The sequence below is a fragment of the Podarcis cretensis genome (genome assembly GCF_951804945.1).
Source record: "Podarcis cretensis genome assembly, chromosome: 2".
NCBI lineage: Eukaryota > Metazoa > Chordata > Lepidosauria > Squamata > Lacertidae > Podarcis > Podarcis cretensis.
This window is the reverse complement of record NC_137171.1, coordinates 126,472,296-126,487,845: the sequence shown is the minus strand read 5'-3', so window position 1 is coordinate 126,487,845 and position 15,550 is coordinate 126,472,296. Positions and strand designations below refer to the sequence as shown.

The 15,550-nt window shown below is 50.3% G+C and overlaps 1 protein-coding gene across 2 annotated transcripts in view; it reads right to left on the bottom strand.

The window, feature by feature from the left end:
* Window positions 1-11,466: 11,466 nt before the first annotated feature.
* LOC307208976 (HLA class II histocompatibility antigen, DR alpha chain-like) overlaps window positions 11,467-15,550 on the bottom strand; it is a 29,664-nt gene continuing 25,580 nt past the window's right edge. The window contains exons 1-5 of one of the 2 annotated variants that reach the window (XM_079964041.1): window positions 14,957-15,149; window positions 13,548-13,805; window positions 12,931-13,215; window positions 12,499-12,640; window positions 11,467-12,402 (exon numbers count right to left, since the gene is read on the bottom strand). In XM_079964041.1, the coding sequence (XP_079820167.1) occupies window positions 12,399-12,402; window positions 12,499-12,640; window positions 12,931-13,215; window positions 13,548-13,805; window positions 14,957-15,068 (801 nt within the window). In that variant the 5' untranslated portion in view covers window positions 15,069-15,149 and the 3' untranslated portion in view covers window positions 11,467-12,398. Of the gene's footprint in view, window positions 12,403-12,498; window positions 12,641-12,930; window positions 13,216-13,547; window positions 13,806-14,956; window positions 15,150-15,550 lie in introns of those variants that run through there. The other variant, XM_079964042.1, reaches the window with a different exon arrangement.

Below are 15,550 nucleotides of genomic sequence, written 5' to 3'. Positions count from 1 at the left end.
AATAAGTAAAATAACCCAACAAGTATTAGAAACCACCCCAGAACTGGCCTTAGTAAACATCTTCCAAGACAATAATGGTCACTTACACCACAAATAACAGCATACAAATCAATATGGCTAACCTGATTCAAAAACACCCACCCACCATACTCACACACGAAAACAAAGATCACCACAGCCAATCACAAACAAGCAACCACACGCTGGGCCAACCCCAATTTCTCTCACCACCAAAGGAACACAAGTGAGTAGCAAAGAGAACCCACACAAACGACGCTGACGCAAAACCCCACACATTAAGCAAATTAGAAAGATTGCTTGCCGAGCCCACCCCCCACTCACCTCCCCCCTCCACCTCTTCCTCCCCCCTTTTCTTCCTAACGTAACCCTAATGTCTCAACAGATGAAACTGACCAATGGAAAATGTAACTTGAAAAAAAAAGACATTGCACATACCTTTGTAAACCAAGAAAACTTTAATAATAATAGTAATAGTAAAAACAGCTCCTACCGTCAGAAAAATTTCCTGTGTGTCTAGTCAAAATCTCCTTCCCTGCAACTTGAAGCCACTGGTTCGAGTCCTGCCCTTGAGGGCAGGAGAAAACAAGCTTGCTCTACCATCTTCCATGTGACAGCCCTTCCGATACTTGAAGATGGCTATCATATCTCCTCTCAGTCTCCTCTTTTCCAGGCTAAACATACCCAGCTCCTTCAACCATTCCTCATCAGGCTTAGTTTCCACAACCTTGATCATCTTGGTTGCCCTCCTCTGCCCACCTTCCAGCTTGTCAACGTCCTCCTTAAACTGTGGTGCCCAGAACTGGACACAGGATTCCAGGTGTGGTCTGACCAAGGCAGAAGAGAGTGGGACTAGGACTTCCCTTGACCTAGATGTTGTATTTCTCTTGAAAAATAAAAGTAAGTATCTTGAGAGAGCCAGCATGATATAGTGGTTAAGAGCGGTGGACTCATAATCTGGTGAACCGGGTTCGCGTCTCCGCTCCTCCACATGCAGCTGCTGGGTGACCTTGGGCCAGTCACACTTCTCTGAAGTCTCTCAGCCCCACTCACCTCACAGAGTGTTTGTTGTGGGGGAGGAAGGAAAAGGAGAATGTGAGCCGCTTTGAGACTCCTTCGGGTACTGATAAAGCGGGGTATCAAATCCAAACTCTTCTTCCTGGTTATGCCACTAAACAGCCCTTTTATTCCTGATGCCTCCAGAGATAATGTTTTATCTGAACACTTCACATAGCCAAGAATGAGGAGGTGTTGCGACACAATTAATTTATAAAATATAAACAATATATGAGAGTTTGAATATTAATGTGTATGTGTAAGATGCTGTGGCGTTTGCCCGCTCTTTTGGAAATGTCTGTAGAGGGGGAGAGAAAGGGTTAATAGGCAGACCAATAGAAAAGCTGGAGGCGGAGCCTACCTGTTTATAAAAGGGCTTAGCCCCAGGTTGGTTTTAGTGGGTTGGTTGGTTGGTTAAGGCAGTTGGGAAAGCGGTTGGCAGGCAGTTGGAAATAGAGAGACAGTTAGTGCAGTTGGTTCTTGTGTGAAGGGAGGTAGAAGAGTTAGGGACAGAATAAAGTAAGACTGAGAAGGTAAAGAGTAACAGCGTTTTCAGTGCATTTAAAGATTATTTGTGCTTGCAATAAATCACAATCTTCATTGTTAACTTCTTCTTCTTCTTCTTCTTCTTCTTCTTCTTCTTCTTCTTCTTCTTCTTCTTCATACAGCCTGGAATAGCATTTGCCTTGTTGTTGTTGTTGCACCACACGGTTGACTCATGTTCAGCTTGTGGTCCTCTAGACCTCTAGAGCCTTTTCATATGTAGTACTGGCAAGCCTGTTGTTCCTTATCTTATATTTGTGCAGCTAGTTGTTCCTGTCTGTGTGGAGAACCTTACACACCTGACCTTTTTGAGATTGATTGATTGATTGATTGATTGTATTCATAGAACAACTTTTTCTCCAAGGATCTCAAGGTGGTTACAGGGCCCCGTCCCCCCGCTCCTAATTTAATCCTGACAATAGCCCTGTGAAGTAGGTTAGGCTGTGAAGCATTGCCTGCAATAACAGGTATGTCTTAAGTTGGCGGTTGTAGGATGGATGGCAGCTAAGGTTGAATCCTGACAAGACAGAGTACTGTTTTTGGGGGACAGGAGGCGGGCAGGTGTGGAGGATTCCCTGGTCCTGAATGGGGCAACTGTGCCCCTGAAGGACCAGGTGTGCAGCCTGGGAGTCATTTTGGACTCACAGCTGTCCATGGAGGCACAGGTCAAATCTGTGCCCAGGGCAGCTGTCTACCAGCTCCATCTGGTACGTAGGCTGAGACCCTATCTGCCTGCGGACTGCCTCGCCAGAGTGGTGCATGCTCTGGTTATCTCCCGCTTGCACTACTGCAATGCGCTCTACGTGGGGCTACCTTTGAAGGTGACCCGAAAACTACAACTAATCCAGAACGCGGCAGCTAGACTGCTGACTGGGAGCGGCCGCCGAGACCATATAACACTGGTCTTGAAAGACCTACATTGGCTCCCAATACATTTCGAAGCACAATTCAAAGTGTTGGTGCTGACCTTGAAAGCCCAAAATGGCCTCGGTCCAGTATATCTGAAGGAGCGTCTCCTCCCCCATCGTTCTACCCGGACACTGAGGTCCAGCACCGAGGGCCTTCTGGCGGTTCCCTCACTGCGAGAAGCCAAGTTACAGGGAACCAGGCAGAGGGCCTTCTCGGTAGTGGCGCCCGCCCTGTGGAACGCCCTCCCCCAGATGTCAAAGTGAAAAACAACTACCAGACTTTTAGAAGACATCTGAAGGCAGCCCTGTTTAGGGAAGCTTTTAATGTTTGATGTATTACAGTATTTTAATATTTTTTTGGAAGCCACCCAGAGTGGCTGGGGAAGCCCAGCCAGATGGGCGGGGTATAAATAATAAATTATTATTATTATTAAGTCCCATTGAGAAGGACTTCCCCTGCGTGAGTCTGCTAGGTTTTCTGTGTGTTCCACTAACACAATGTTTTCAGCTGAATTTGGGGGAACCAACTGATGCATCCATTGTGTTGAGCTGTTTCAATTTCTTTTGTTTGATTTGCTCATGGCAAACAGCTGAAAGTCTGTAAATCTTCATAATAAACCTGATTTGCAATGGGGGTTGAATAATTTGAATGCAACTGTATGTGTTTTATGTTTTTTTTATCTGGTGTTGGTCTACTGTAAGAGAATGTGTGCCCCTAATTTCTACAGTTGTATGTATGGTTGTAGCTGCTACTACCTTATGCTGGTCTATGATTTCGACTGGATCATAAATCCATCATTGGTTATGTTGAAAAAGAGGTGTGGTGACAGGCAGAAATCTGAGTCGCAGTCAATCAAACATACCTTTCATACCTGTGTTCACTGTGACACTTGCTCCCTGAGTCAAGTCAAATGCACCCCTTTGTCTTGCCTGGGATCTCAGATCATGGCCTTAGAGGAAGATTCCTGTGGATTATGGCTGACCCCAGTAGAATCTCTGAGCCCTCTTCTGTTACCCACTCCCCCTCTGATCTGAATAAGCTCAGAATGATGAAAATCAATGACACCTAGAGGAATAGGCGCAGAGAAAATCTAGGGATTACATTTGATGCAACTGGGTTGCAAGGTCGGAATTCACAATATTGCTGGAACCCAGCGGGCATCCTCTGCTGTGAAACTTGGCTGAGCCCCGTTTGAAGGAGCAACGCTTTGAGAGGTGCAGTACCTGTGTAGCCCTTTCCTTTTTTAGGGGGCGCTGCTTCACAACTGTCAGGAGCCGAGCGCTTCTCATTGGCTAAACGGTCATAGTGGCTGTCAGAACGGAAGCTTCCGATTGGTCCGCGGTTTGGGTGCTGTTGAAATGGTGACTCCTGATTGGCTGGGCTTTTCTAAGGTATGTGGGGCGGAGGTCTTGAATGGATGTGGTTTTATTTCACGTTATCCCCACCCATTGAAGGGAAGACAAAAGGGGAAACGGCGGGGAAACAGGATTCGTTGTCTGATCTTTGTGAATTCTGGCGAAGAGTCCTCCTCGGTAACATGGCCTTCCCGATTTCCTTTCGTGCAATATAAGGGGGAGGGGGTTGCCCACTGTTGCCCACCCGCCCCTTTGTGAAATCTCCCGTCTCTCGAGGGGCGCAGAAACTTCCAACACTTCAGGTTCTTTTTGGAACGCGCGCACCCCGGGAGGTAAGGTTGCAGAGCAGTGAAACTCCAATAAGCTCCACTTCCGAGAGAGGCAAGGAGTTTTGGAGCAAGCCCTGGTCCTTCTGCTGTGTGGAGCCCTTTAAGCCTCCTGCCCCTTCCCCCAAGTCTGACCCTGACGACACCCCCACCCGAAAGTCATACAGTGGTACCTCGGGTTACATACGCTTCAGGTTACAGACTCCACTAACCCAGAAATAGTACCTCGGGTTAAGAACTTTGCTTCAGGATGAGAACAGAAATTGCACCGCGGCGGTGGGAGGCCCCATTAGCTAAAGTGGTGCTTCAGGTTAAGAACAGTTTCAGGTTAAGAACGGACCTCTGGAACGAATTAAGTACTTAACCCGAGGTACCACTGTACTTGGAATCCCACCAAACTGAAATCCAGAAGAAACGTTGCTCTTTGTTTAGTGACAGCCTGCAATCCTATTATCTGCGTTTGCGAGTGTGCGTGCCCCTCGGCGTCCCTTCCCAAAATCTGACCCTGGGCACGTGGGGTAGAATCTCGAGGAGGAAAGGAGCCAAACCAGGTCCTTTGTCAAGTTCCATAGCTTTGGCTGGCCAGTTAAGGACTGCCATTCACAACTCTAAATGGGTGGACCGTTTCCCACCTCATGCGGCTTGTTTGTCTGTCAGTCTGTTTTTACCCCGCCTTTCCCCCGACTCAAGGCTTCTTCATACCCTCTAACATTTATCCAATGGAACAATAGCAACAAAAAAAGGTCCGTTGAAACTGGGATACGTTTGCTTCAAGCAGTAACATTTGCAGTAAACGTTTACAATAACCTGTGGGTAATATTCATTGAACACAAGGTAACATGTAAAAGAATATGAAGTAACACACATGCTTGCAACTATGTTTCAACACCTCAAACACTCCAAATAAAGTCCTTTATTAGTCACACTGCATTGAATGAGTGGCTATCAATAGTGGAAAAAGGGAAGCTGTTTACCAGCTCCATCTGGTACGCAGGATGAGACCCTACCTGCCCACAGACTGTCTCATCAGAGTGGTGCATGCTCTGGTTATCTCCCGCTTGGACTACTGCAATGCTCTCTACGTGGGGCTACCTTTGAAGGTGACTTGGAGGTTATCTCTTGCTTGGATTACTGCAATGCGCTCTACGTGGGGCTACCTTTGAAGGTGACCCGGAAACTGCAATTAATCCAGAATGCGGCAGCTAGACTATAGTGACTGAGAGCGGCCGCCAGGACCATATAACACCCATCTTGAAAGACCTACATTGGCTCCCAATTGTGCTCCGAGCACAATTCAAAGCGCTGGTGCTGACCTTGAAAGCCCTAAACGGCCTTGGTCCAGTATATCTGAAGGAGCATCTCCTCCCCCATCGTTCTGCCCAGACACTGAGGTCCAGCTCCGAGGGCCTTCTGGCGGTTCCCTCGCTGTGAGAAGCCAAGTTACAGGGAACCAGGCAGAGGGCCTTCTCAGTAGTGGCACCTGCCCTGTGGAACACCCTCCCACCAGATGTCAAAGAGAAAAACAACTACCAGACTTTTAGAAGACATCTGAAGGCAGCCCTGTTTAGGGAAGCTTTTAATGTTTAACAGACCACTGTATTTTAATACTTTGTTGGAAGCCGCCCAGAGTGGCTGGGGATACCCAGCCAGATGGGCGGGGTATAAATAATAAATTATTATTATTAAATTCTTATATCACCAGAAAGCAGCAAATTCTCCCCTGCCGGTTGCAGGGCATGTCCAGCTCATGATGGACGTCTGGCCAGTCTGACTGGGCCACATCCTGGCCTTGACGGACCTAAAATGCGGCACACCCCTGTCCTCCCCTGTGCGTTGTATCCCCTGACAGAATACCACCATTCATCTGCACTGGATTTGGAGGGGTCTCTCTGCGCATGCTCCCTCTCCGCCTCCCATCACTCTACCCCCAGGAAGAGCTGGTGATTGATGCATTTCTGAAGGAGGGGGCTGCCAGCCTTGACCTTGCTGTTGTCTTCTGGGAGGGCAAGGGGCTGGGGACTTTCCTGAACCTCAGCCAGAGCCAATCACAGGCTCTGAGGCTGCCTGATCATCAGTTGCTGGGCAGGGAAGATCCAGCTGTTGCCAAACCCAACACTTCTTGTTCTCCTCTCTGACTCTGTCCCTGGCTGCTGGAGGCAACAAGGAATCTTTCTCTAGGCTAGGGAAAGGGGAGAGAAAAGAAGGAAAAGCCAGCTTACCCCCACCCCATTCCCCCTCCTCACCCCTTGCATAGAATCAGTCCTCCTTTGTGGGATCAGCCCACCTGCTGTGGAGCCCTCACCCCCCCTCCCTGTGTCTCTCCTGGGGGACCAGCCTCTTCAGGGATGAAATTGGGGAGAGGCTGCTCTGCTCATCCCACCAAACCCCACTTGGAAGCCCCTGGGAGAACTTTAGACTTTGGGCACTTACTCTCCTTCTTCTAATGGTCACATGTCTTGCTTCACTTACTTTGAAATGAGGCAAAAGGGCCCTCTCACATTCACAGGACCTGCGGCTCTGTCTGCTGAGGGGGGCCCTGGCCTCCTGCCCCACAGCCTTGCCCTGGCAGCTCCCCTGGCCCCCCTCCCCACACGATACTTTGCTGAAGGTTCTCCTTTGCTTCTGCCTTGAGATCCAGGAGAATGTTTGCTCTTTTGCTGAAAGAGGATCTGCAAAAGGGATCCCATTTCCCCTTCTAAAGAAACCGTGACGACTGCAAGGTATAATATTGCACAGCAGGCTGGGCCTTGCCTGCCAGTCCCTGTGATGTCCCTGCAGAAGCCTTGGCCCCAGAAGGGACGCCTCTCCCAAACCCCTCTCTGGGGGGTCAGGTCCCTCCTGGAGCCTCTTGCCAGGGGGAGGAAGAGCTGGAAGACGACTCTTTCGACTTGCATTCATTTTTGGAAGGAGGCATTTCTGCAAGGCACAGAATGGGGAGAGGAGGGAAAACAGCAGATCAAGACCCCCGAAAGCAGTGAACCCTTCCCTGGGGGTGTTGGGACATGTTCTGTGCCCCTGGTCTTCCACTGGTGGGTCGCAGCCTGATCCCATGTGGGCTGAAACAGGAGCCCTGAAACCTCGCAGGTATAAAGTCCCACCCTCTCCTGTGGGTTGTGCCCCATAGCCTTGAGGACTTGGCGGGGTCTCTGCCCATTCTCCCCTCTTCCTCCTCCCTCCTGCCTTAGGAAGAGATGACCCACTTTGCTCTCCTGATGCAAGTGGGAGGGGGCTGCTCTCCAAGGAAATCTCCTCCCACCTTGAGCCAAGGAGCCCCTATTCCTCTAGCAGAGGATGCTATGGGGCTTGCCCAGCCCCACTCCATTCAGCTCAGCCATTCCCAAGAGGGTCCTTCCCTAAAATGGCAATTCCTCTTAAGCCATTGCTGCTGGGCTGAAGGGGGGGGGGCTGTGCTGGAGGGGGCCTGGAAGCTACTTCTCTGTGAGGAGGTTTTGCTGCACTCCCTGTTGACCTCCGTCTCCTGGATCGTGGCCAGCTTCCCTCTTTCATTTCCCTGAATGCTGAGCTGTGCTCCAGGCCTCCATGTGGGGGGAAGCGAAACTCCCCCCAGTGCCTTTCTGCAGCGTCTCCTCTGCTGCCAGAAACAAGGGGGCAGAAGGAGGGAGAGGTGGGGGAGGGAGACATGTGCTATGGGCCCAGAAGTCCTGCTTCTGTCACCTTTGCCTTTTGTGCCCCCCACCAGGAACTGGGCCAATGTGCAAATCCAGTTATGGGACTGGAAGCTCATGTACAGATAACCTGCAACTGTGGGCGTAGCCATGATTATTTTTCTGGGGGGCAGGCCTTTTGTTAGGGGTCAGAACCGCAGTTTGCTTTGTATTTTACTTAATCTTTATTGATTGGGGGCAGCTGTCCAACCCTCCCCCCACGGCTGTGCCCATTCTTACAACCTATTTGATTGGTCCTTTTTTGAAGCATTTTTTCCCTTCAGAAAAACTGTAGCACCCTGCTTGTGGTTAACGCTTAGCTGGAATGAAATATTCAATGCAGCAATAGAGAAATTAAAATAATAATTTATTTTTCAGACAAATAAATGATAGGCACAGTGGTATATGGTTACCAAAGCTCTGCCCCTTCCAGCCCTGATGGCCAGCACTTATATTTCCTCAGCCCAGCCCCCTTGCTCCTCCTTTGGCTGCCTCTGTCCAGACAATCAGCCTGGTTGAAATTCCTATTGACTGTTTGCTAGAACCAATCATAAAAGATACACCCATTTCCTATTACCTTTATGGGAGACAAAGAGCTATATTTCCTTCTATCCATAAATGGCAGACAAGTAGCCATATATCTTACATTTGCCTCGACAAGGCACCTTAATTACCAGATCACCTTTTGCCCCTGTTGCCCCTGCATTCCAAAACAAATGGCTAAAACAAATGGCTCATGGTACTAAATTCTATCTAAACAGAGATCTTGGGTTCACATTCTCAAACACCATCAATGAAATAAGAATCTAACATAAGAATCTAACATTTCTTACTTTCTAAATCCTTTGCCTAATTACATTAAGCCAACAAATCTCATACATAACATAGATAGCTTTTTAGAAGAAAAGGCCTTTGCAAAGTAAAAAGGAACTCAGTAAAAAACAGCTTCAAAAGAAGCCTCTTCAGTTTACACCCCCCTTTCCTAGCCAGCTGCTTTTGCCATTAGCTCTTCCCAAAATTTATTGCCCTTTAACTCTCTCAGTATACCTTAAACCTTAGGAAAATATGGCTAGAGTCTGATGGGAGGCACATGGTATTATTTTCTGTTAAACAATAAATCTTACTATTTACCAACTCTTAATTAGTGTTTTTGCAGCTTGATTGTATTCTGTAATATGTAGGGTCAGTGTAACATTTGCTCCCAGCCTGTAATTCCCTTTTACAACTTTGAGAAACTTGTCTCCTGCTACTGCTATAAATCAGGGGGGCCCTTGTTCAGGAGAGCAGGAAGATAAACAACTGCCAAAGTACTTAGCCAGCTGGTTTCTGCCTGGCATGAAACATACAAACATTTGCAAATATATCTTTAAGCTCATTTTAAAATACAGGCCTTGATCAGATGCCTCAAAACAAGATTCAGAGAATTCCCACTATGGGGGGGAGGGGAGACGACTGAGTCCTGGGATAAAATTGCCTCCTTCCTCTTTGAAGCAAAATGCAAAATACAGAGGCTGTCACAAGCTCACAGCTTGCAAACGTTGTTGGTACTGTATTTTTCGCTCCATAAGGCGCACCAGACCATAAGGCGCACCAAGTTTTTCGAGGGGCAAATCAAGAAAAAAAAAATTATTCCCCCCCCCAGCCCCAAAGAGCAAAGGAGCCAAGACAGCGAGCGGGATCCATGCGCTCGCTGTCTTGCCTTCTGCCATAGCCGCACGCAGCCTCTCCTGGCCGGAGGGGCTGCGGTGGCTATGGCAATACCCCCACCCCCCGCAAAAACCCACAGGAACCGTGCACCCTTTAAGGAGTATGCAGCTCCTGCGGGCTTTTCTACGAGGAGGTAGAAAGAACTGACTGGCCGCATCAGTCCCTTCTCACTCCTGGGGAAAAGTACACAAGAGCAGCGCGGAGCTTGTGTGCGGCTCTTAGGGGCTTTTCCTGCCTGCCTCCCCCCTGCATTCGCTCCATAAGACGCACACACATTTCCCCTCACTATTTAGGAGGGGGAAAGTGTGTCTTATGGAGCGAAAAATACAGTAATTAACATGAAGAGTCTGCCATTTGCAGTTTTAAGCGCAAAAATAGATATCAGAGTATTGGATTTCACATTTTACATGGAATGATTATTGACAGTGGGGAGACGACAGCCTCTTAACTCCCCCCACCCCCATAATTATTTGAGGCGGGTCTTAAAGCCAGAGCTGCTCCAACCGATGACTTCTTTAAAAAGTTCCTGTTTCGAGGGAACCGACATGTCACAATCTCCACTTCTGCACAAAACAGGGTTGGGGGAGGGGTAAAGCAGAGTTGCTGTTGCTGCTGCTGCTGCTGCTTGGGGCGGGGGCTATAGTGTTGTCCTTCTGGGGACTTTCCTGGAGGGGAGGCTTGATGGGAGCCAATCACAGGTCCTGACGCTGCCTGGTCATCAGTTGCTGGGCAGGAAACACGTTGTTCTTGCCAAACTCAACAATCAGCTGCTTCCAGATGCGCAGAGTCAGCCCTGCAGCCTTGAGGGGCCTCCTGCTCCTTCTGCCGACTGGGGCCCTGTCCTTCTGCCCCCAAGTCTTGCCCTGGCGGCACTCCTGCCCTGCCCCTCTGCCAAACTCTGCCTTCTGTCTCTCTGCATTAATTGACTCCCCCCAAATTTGGATCCTACCCATTTGAGATCCAGAAGCAGGTATGAGATTGCACAGCAAGCTGGGCCTTGTCTGTTGGCCTCTGAGATGTTCCTGCTCAAGTCTTGGCCCCAGGAAGGACGCCTCTCCCAAACCCCACTCGGTGGTGTCATTTACCTTCTGGAGACTCTTGCAAGGGGGGGGGGAGTGGAGAGAAAGAGCTGAAGAACTCATCCACCTTGCGTTAATTTATCCTAATGAGGCACACAAAACTAGGGGCAAGATATGGAGAGGAAGGAAAACACCAGATAAACCAGCAAAGAGTGAATCCTTCTCTGAGGGTTTTAAGGCATGTTCCAGGCAACACAGTCAACTCATGATGGAGGTCTGGCCAGGCTGACTGGGTCACATCCTGACCTTGCATGTCCTGAAACACACACCTCTCTAGTGTGCTGTTGCCCCTGGAAGAAGACCTACATTCATCCAAACTGAATTTGGAGGAGGTCTCTGCACATTTTCTACCCCCCCCCCCCCGATCACTCACTCCAGCTTCAGGAAGAACAGGTGCTTTGATCTGGTGAGGCATTTTAGGACAGGAGGATGGGCTGTTCTGTTTCTGTCATCTGTTCCCCCAGAGTGGGAATCCACGGGTCCTGTGGGATAATGGTTTGGGGCATCACACAACCCGCAGTAGGCCTTGAAGATCAGAAGAGTCCTCTTGCATCATCAGGCTGTTTAGGGTCCCCCTGCCCCAGCATCCTGTTCCCAGCAGGGGACAGACAGGCAGACCAGGGCAAAGGCAGGGAGGCACCAGCGCTGATCTCTTATCATCTCTCAGAATCTGGGCCTAGAGACATGAGGAATCAGTGTAGCCACTCTGGTTGCAATGCTACCCATTTCCTCAACCGTTCACCTTTTTGTTTTAAAATAATAAATATATCCAGAGCTTATAGGCAGAGAAAACAGCACTAGAAACAAATCAACAAACTGTAAGATTTATTCATTGCTTTTGGAAATATGGGCACATGTATGAAAAACAGCAATTGGGCTGCACAGAAGCCATTGGGAAAGTTTTGCAGAAGAAGAAGGGATCTTTTCCTCTACACAGATAGATACAACCCTGCTTTATGTGCTTTATGTGGACGAGAAATATGTTTGGGGTCTCTTCTTCTTTGTGATTAACGAAACACCTGTGCACAGAACTGAGTAAGGCTCTCTCCAAAAACTGGAGAAGGAGGTGAATGGTTTTGGGTAAGTGGGGTGGAGATAGGAATTAGTATGCCTGACCCTCTGTTGGCAGGGGGTCTCCTTGAGCCATGCAGATACAAGGTGAGGCAGAGCAGGAAGCCCCCACAAAAACTATCCTGACTCAACCATGGAGTTTGGGGGAGGATCTGCAGCCAAACCACAAACAGATGTTGGATGCCCCTCTGTCACAGATGATTTAGGTGAGATTCCTGCAATGCAGGGGGCTGGGCTAGATGACCCTTAGGGTCCCTTCCAACTCTACAATTCTATGATTCTATAAAATGCACAATTACTAGACAGCCAGAAGCAAAGGCACCAGGGAGTTTCAGAACCTGCATAGAGGGAGCTGTAAATGTTGAACCATGGCAAGACATTAAATGTGAGTAAAACATATACTTTTCCTATTTAATTAAACACTCCTAGAGCAATTTCTTTGTTAAGAGGTAAACATAAAAGAGAGAAAAGTACTGTAAGTCTGCCTAAGCATCTTTGGCTATCATAATTGTTCTCAAAAGTTAAACATATTATCCAAAAAGCTTCTGAGGATAAGCTGCACACGGAGGAAGCAACTCCTTCCAGCTGATTTATAGCAGAAGAGACTCTTGGCAAAGGAGATGAGCTGAGAGGGTTTAAGGAAGAGGCTGTCAGGAAAGGAATCCCCCATTATCTGAAAAGGAAGGAGAAGGGAGCTGGTGAGCTGGGAGTATTTTGGCTTCCCTTGCATTTGTCTCTGAGCCCCTGAAGGGAAACGGGTTCGACTCACATGAAGCCCCTGCGATCGTTCATCCTCATGGCCTTGAAGAAAAGGATGGTGCCAGCGATGATGCCCAGGATGCCAAAGGCCAAGCCCAGGGCACACAGCACGTTCTCCATCGTCTCCGGGATGGGAGAGGGCGCCTTGGAAACTGGGATGGAGAGAGAGAGGACAGGGCTAAGGGGGGACTCTGTTTCTCTGCGTGTGTTCAGCAGAAGAAAGAACCCAGGAGTCCTGACACACCCGTCCCACAGCCCTTAATGCACACTTTTAAGTTAAACTGAGAGAAACTATCTCAAGAGGAATAAATTATTCAAAACTGCAAATGTACTTCACTTGCATAAATTTCTCTGATCATCAGAACGTGTTTCTTATAAGCCATGAATCTGGGTTTCTGAGTTCAAGTCCCAGAGAAAAGGCCCAATCCTGCCCGGTGCTTACCCCAGATCTTCTCCATCTTTCCCTCTGGGATGCCCCAGTGCTCCACCTGGCAGACGTAGATGTCTCCCTGCTCAGGGACGAAGGGGAGGTAGGAGAACTTGCGGAAAGTGTTGTCCACGCTGGGGTAGAAGTCTGTCTCCTCCACGCCCTCGGAGACCACCTCGTTGTTCTTCAGCCAGGTGACGTTCAGCACTGGGGGGGAGAACCTGTCCACAAAGCAGATGAGGACGTTGGGGTCCCCCAGTTCCACGGCATTTTCCGGGTACACAGTGGCCGAAGGAGCAACTGAGGAAGGAGATGGAGAAAGAAACGGGATTAAAACCCATTTGAAGCAGCCTAGAAATGGAAAGCATAGCAATTAGCTGCTGTGGGTATTTTTGCACTTGGTGTTCAGGTTTGGGAATGCCTCTGAGCATGTACAGAGTGCATTGCTGCCCCTCCCATCAGGCTTCCCTTGCCTTTTAGCCTGTCTCAGTCAGCCAAGGACTGGCTCCCTGGAGCAGAGTTCCCTCTGGGGAGGCAGAGAGGGGTCCTGAAGGGTCTTCCGTGTCAGGAGCCAAGAGACCACCCCCTGCCTGCCCCCCAGCTCTCTCCCCTGCCCCCCTCGCGTGTCCTACCGTTCAGGGCACGGGTGCGGTTGCTTCGCTTCATGAGCACCTCCATGTTGTTCTTCATGACGGCGATGTTGGCCAGGGCGCCCTGCACCTCGAAGCTGGTGAAGCGCTGGAAGTCCGGCAGCCTCCAGACGTTCTGCTTCTTCTCCCAGTCCACGTGCAGGATCTCCTCGTTGTCAAACTCCAGCAGGAACTCCCCGGACTTCTTCTCCGAAGGGAAGCTCTCCTGGAAGAAGTCCAGCTCCACCAGGGTGTCCTCCACTGCAGGGTGGGAGAGAGAGAGGGAGGCTTTAGGACCCCACAGCAGGATGAGGGAGAACCTACCCCATTGCTAGGAATGGGGCCACCACCAGGAAGGCTCTCTAAGAAGAGGGGGGGGGCTTCATCTGCTCCCAAACACACAAATATGTCAGTTTTAAAATCCCCTCATTTCCAAGCCCCAAAAGGTGGTCCTGGGTTCACTTGAATGTGGGCGACTGGAGTTGGAATAACCATTTAAGAGAATAATCCATGTCTCCATGTGCCTAGATCTCCACTTTGTTCCCAAAGTGAAACCAGTAATAATTACATTTCCTCTTTCAACCGTGGATTATCCACAGTCACCCCTTGAGTTGCCTCATGCCTCGAATTAAAACTTTGGTCATGCTTTTAATAGAGATAAATCTGCTGGACACACAAACGGAGCCATTGGCCATGCGCCTCTTTCCTTTCCTAAAGCGACTTCCTTCTGGAGTTCACTCACTCACTCCAACTAAACCGCGTCTTCTCGGGAGTGAAGTCCCTTTGCGTCCGGCTGGGTTCCCTGCCAGGCAAGTGGCGATATAGGGGGCAGCCGAAGAGGGCAGGTTCTGGCCCCTTTTGTGCCAGGAGAGAGACCACTCTGTCTTCGGGGGCTATGGGGTGGGGTGGGGGGCTGAATTCTTTTGGGGGCGACCACTGGGGGCTTCCGGACCAGGCAGGTCTCTGTGGCAGCCGAGCCCACAGAGAGGAATAATAATTCTTGTTTTATTTCCCTTTTCCTCCTTGTAACAGGAAAGGCACAGATTCCGATCTTTTAAGGTAGGTGGGGGGGATGCTGTTTTCGCCCCGTTTTCCCCTTCCTTTTTTTAAAAGAAAACCTAGACCACCTTATTTGAGCGACCAAATCCTCCTAGTCCGTGATCCCCCCATTCCACGCACCTCCCAGCACTCTTTCGTGGGGGGGGGGGGGCGTCCACTTTCCTTCCTCCCCCCATCCCTCCGTCTTCCCGGGTGCAGCTTCTGCACCTGTCAGGGGGAGGGGGCTTCTCCTCCCTTAGCCCAAGAGACCCACAAGCAACGCCCAGGGGCGCAATCTTTCTCCCCAATTCCTCCCTAATCCCCCTCCCGGGACCCCTCCCCAGGCATCTCCCCCTCCCTCCTGGGGCCCAGACCTTTCAGGGCTCCGGCCCCCCTTGGCGGGGCCAGGAGGAGGGTCGCCCAGAGGCAGCAAAGGGCTCTTCTTCCTCCTCCTCCTCCTCTTCTTCCTCCTCCTCGGGGCTCCATCTCTGCAGCTCTTCCTGGGCCGAGGCGGGCGAGGGGCGACTCAAGCCCGAGTGTCCCTTGCCCCTTCCTCCTGGATGCTCGCCCTCCAAGTGGCTGTGGGGCGGAGGGGGGCGGCCAGGGGGCGGCTTTGGCGGAGCAGGAAAGTCCCTGCCAATGAAAAAGCGCCCTGGCGATGACCAGCCTGTCTCCAGGTAAACCAGCCCCAGGCAGGAGCCTCAGCCGGAGACGGAGCGAAAACAGCAGCAGGAAAAGGGCAGCGAATATGGGGGGGGGGGGGCCAGTGGCGTAGCGTGGGGGGTGCAGGGGGCGCCAGCCGCACCGGGCGCAACATCTGGGGGTTAGGGTTAGGGGGCGGAAATCCACGGGTTAGGGGGCGCAAATCCACGGGTTAGGGGGCGCAAATCCACGGGTTAGGGGGCGCAAATCCACGGGTTAGGGGGCGCAAATTACTTGCCTTGCCCCTGGTGCTGACAACCCACGCT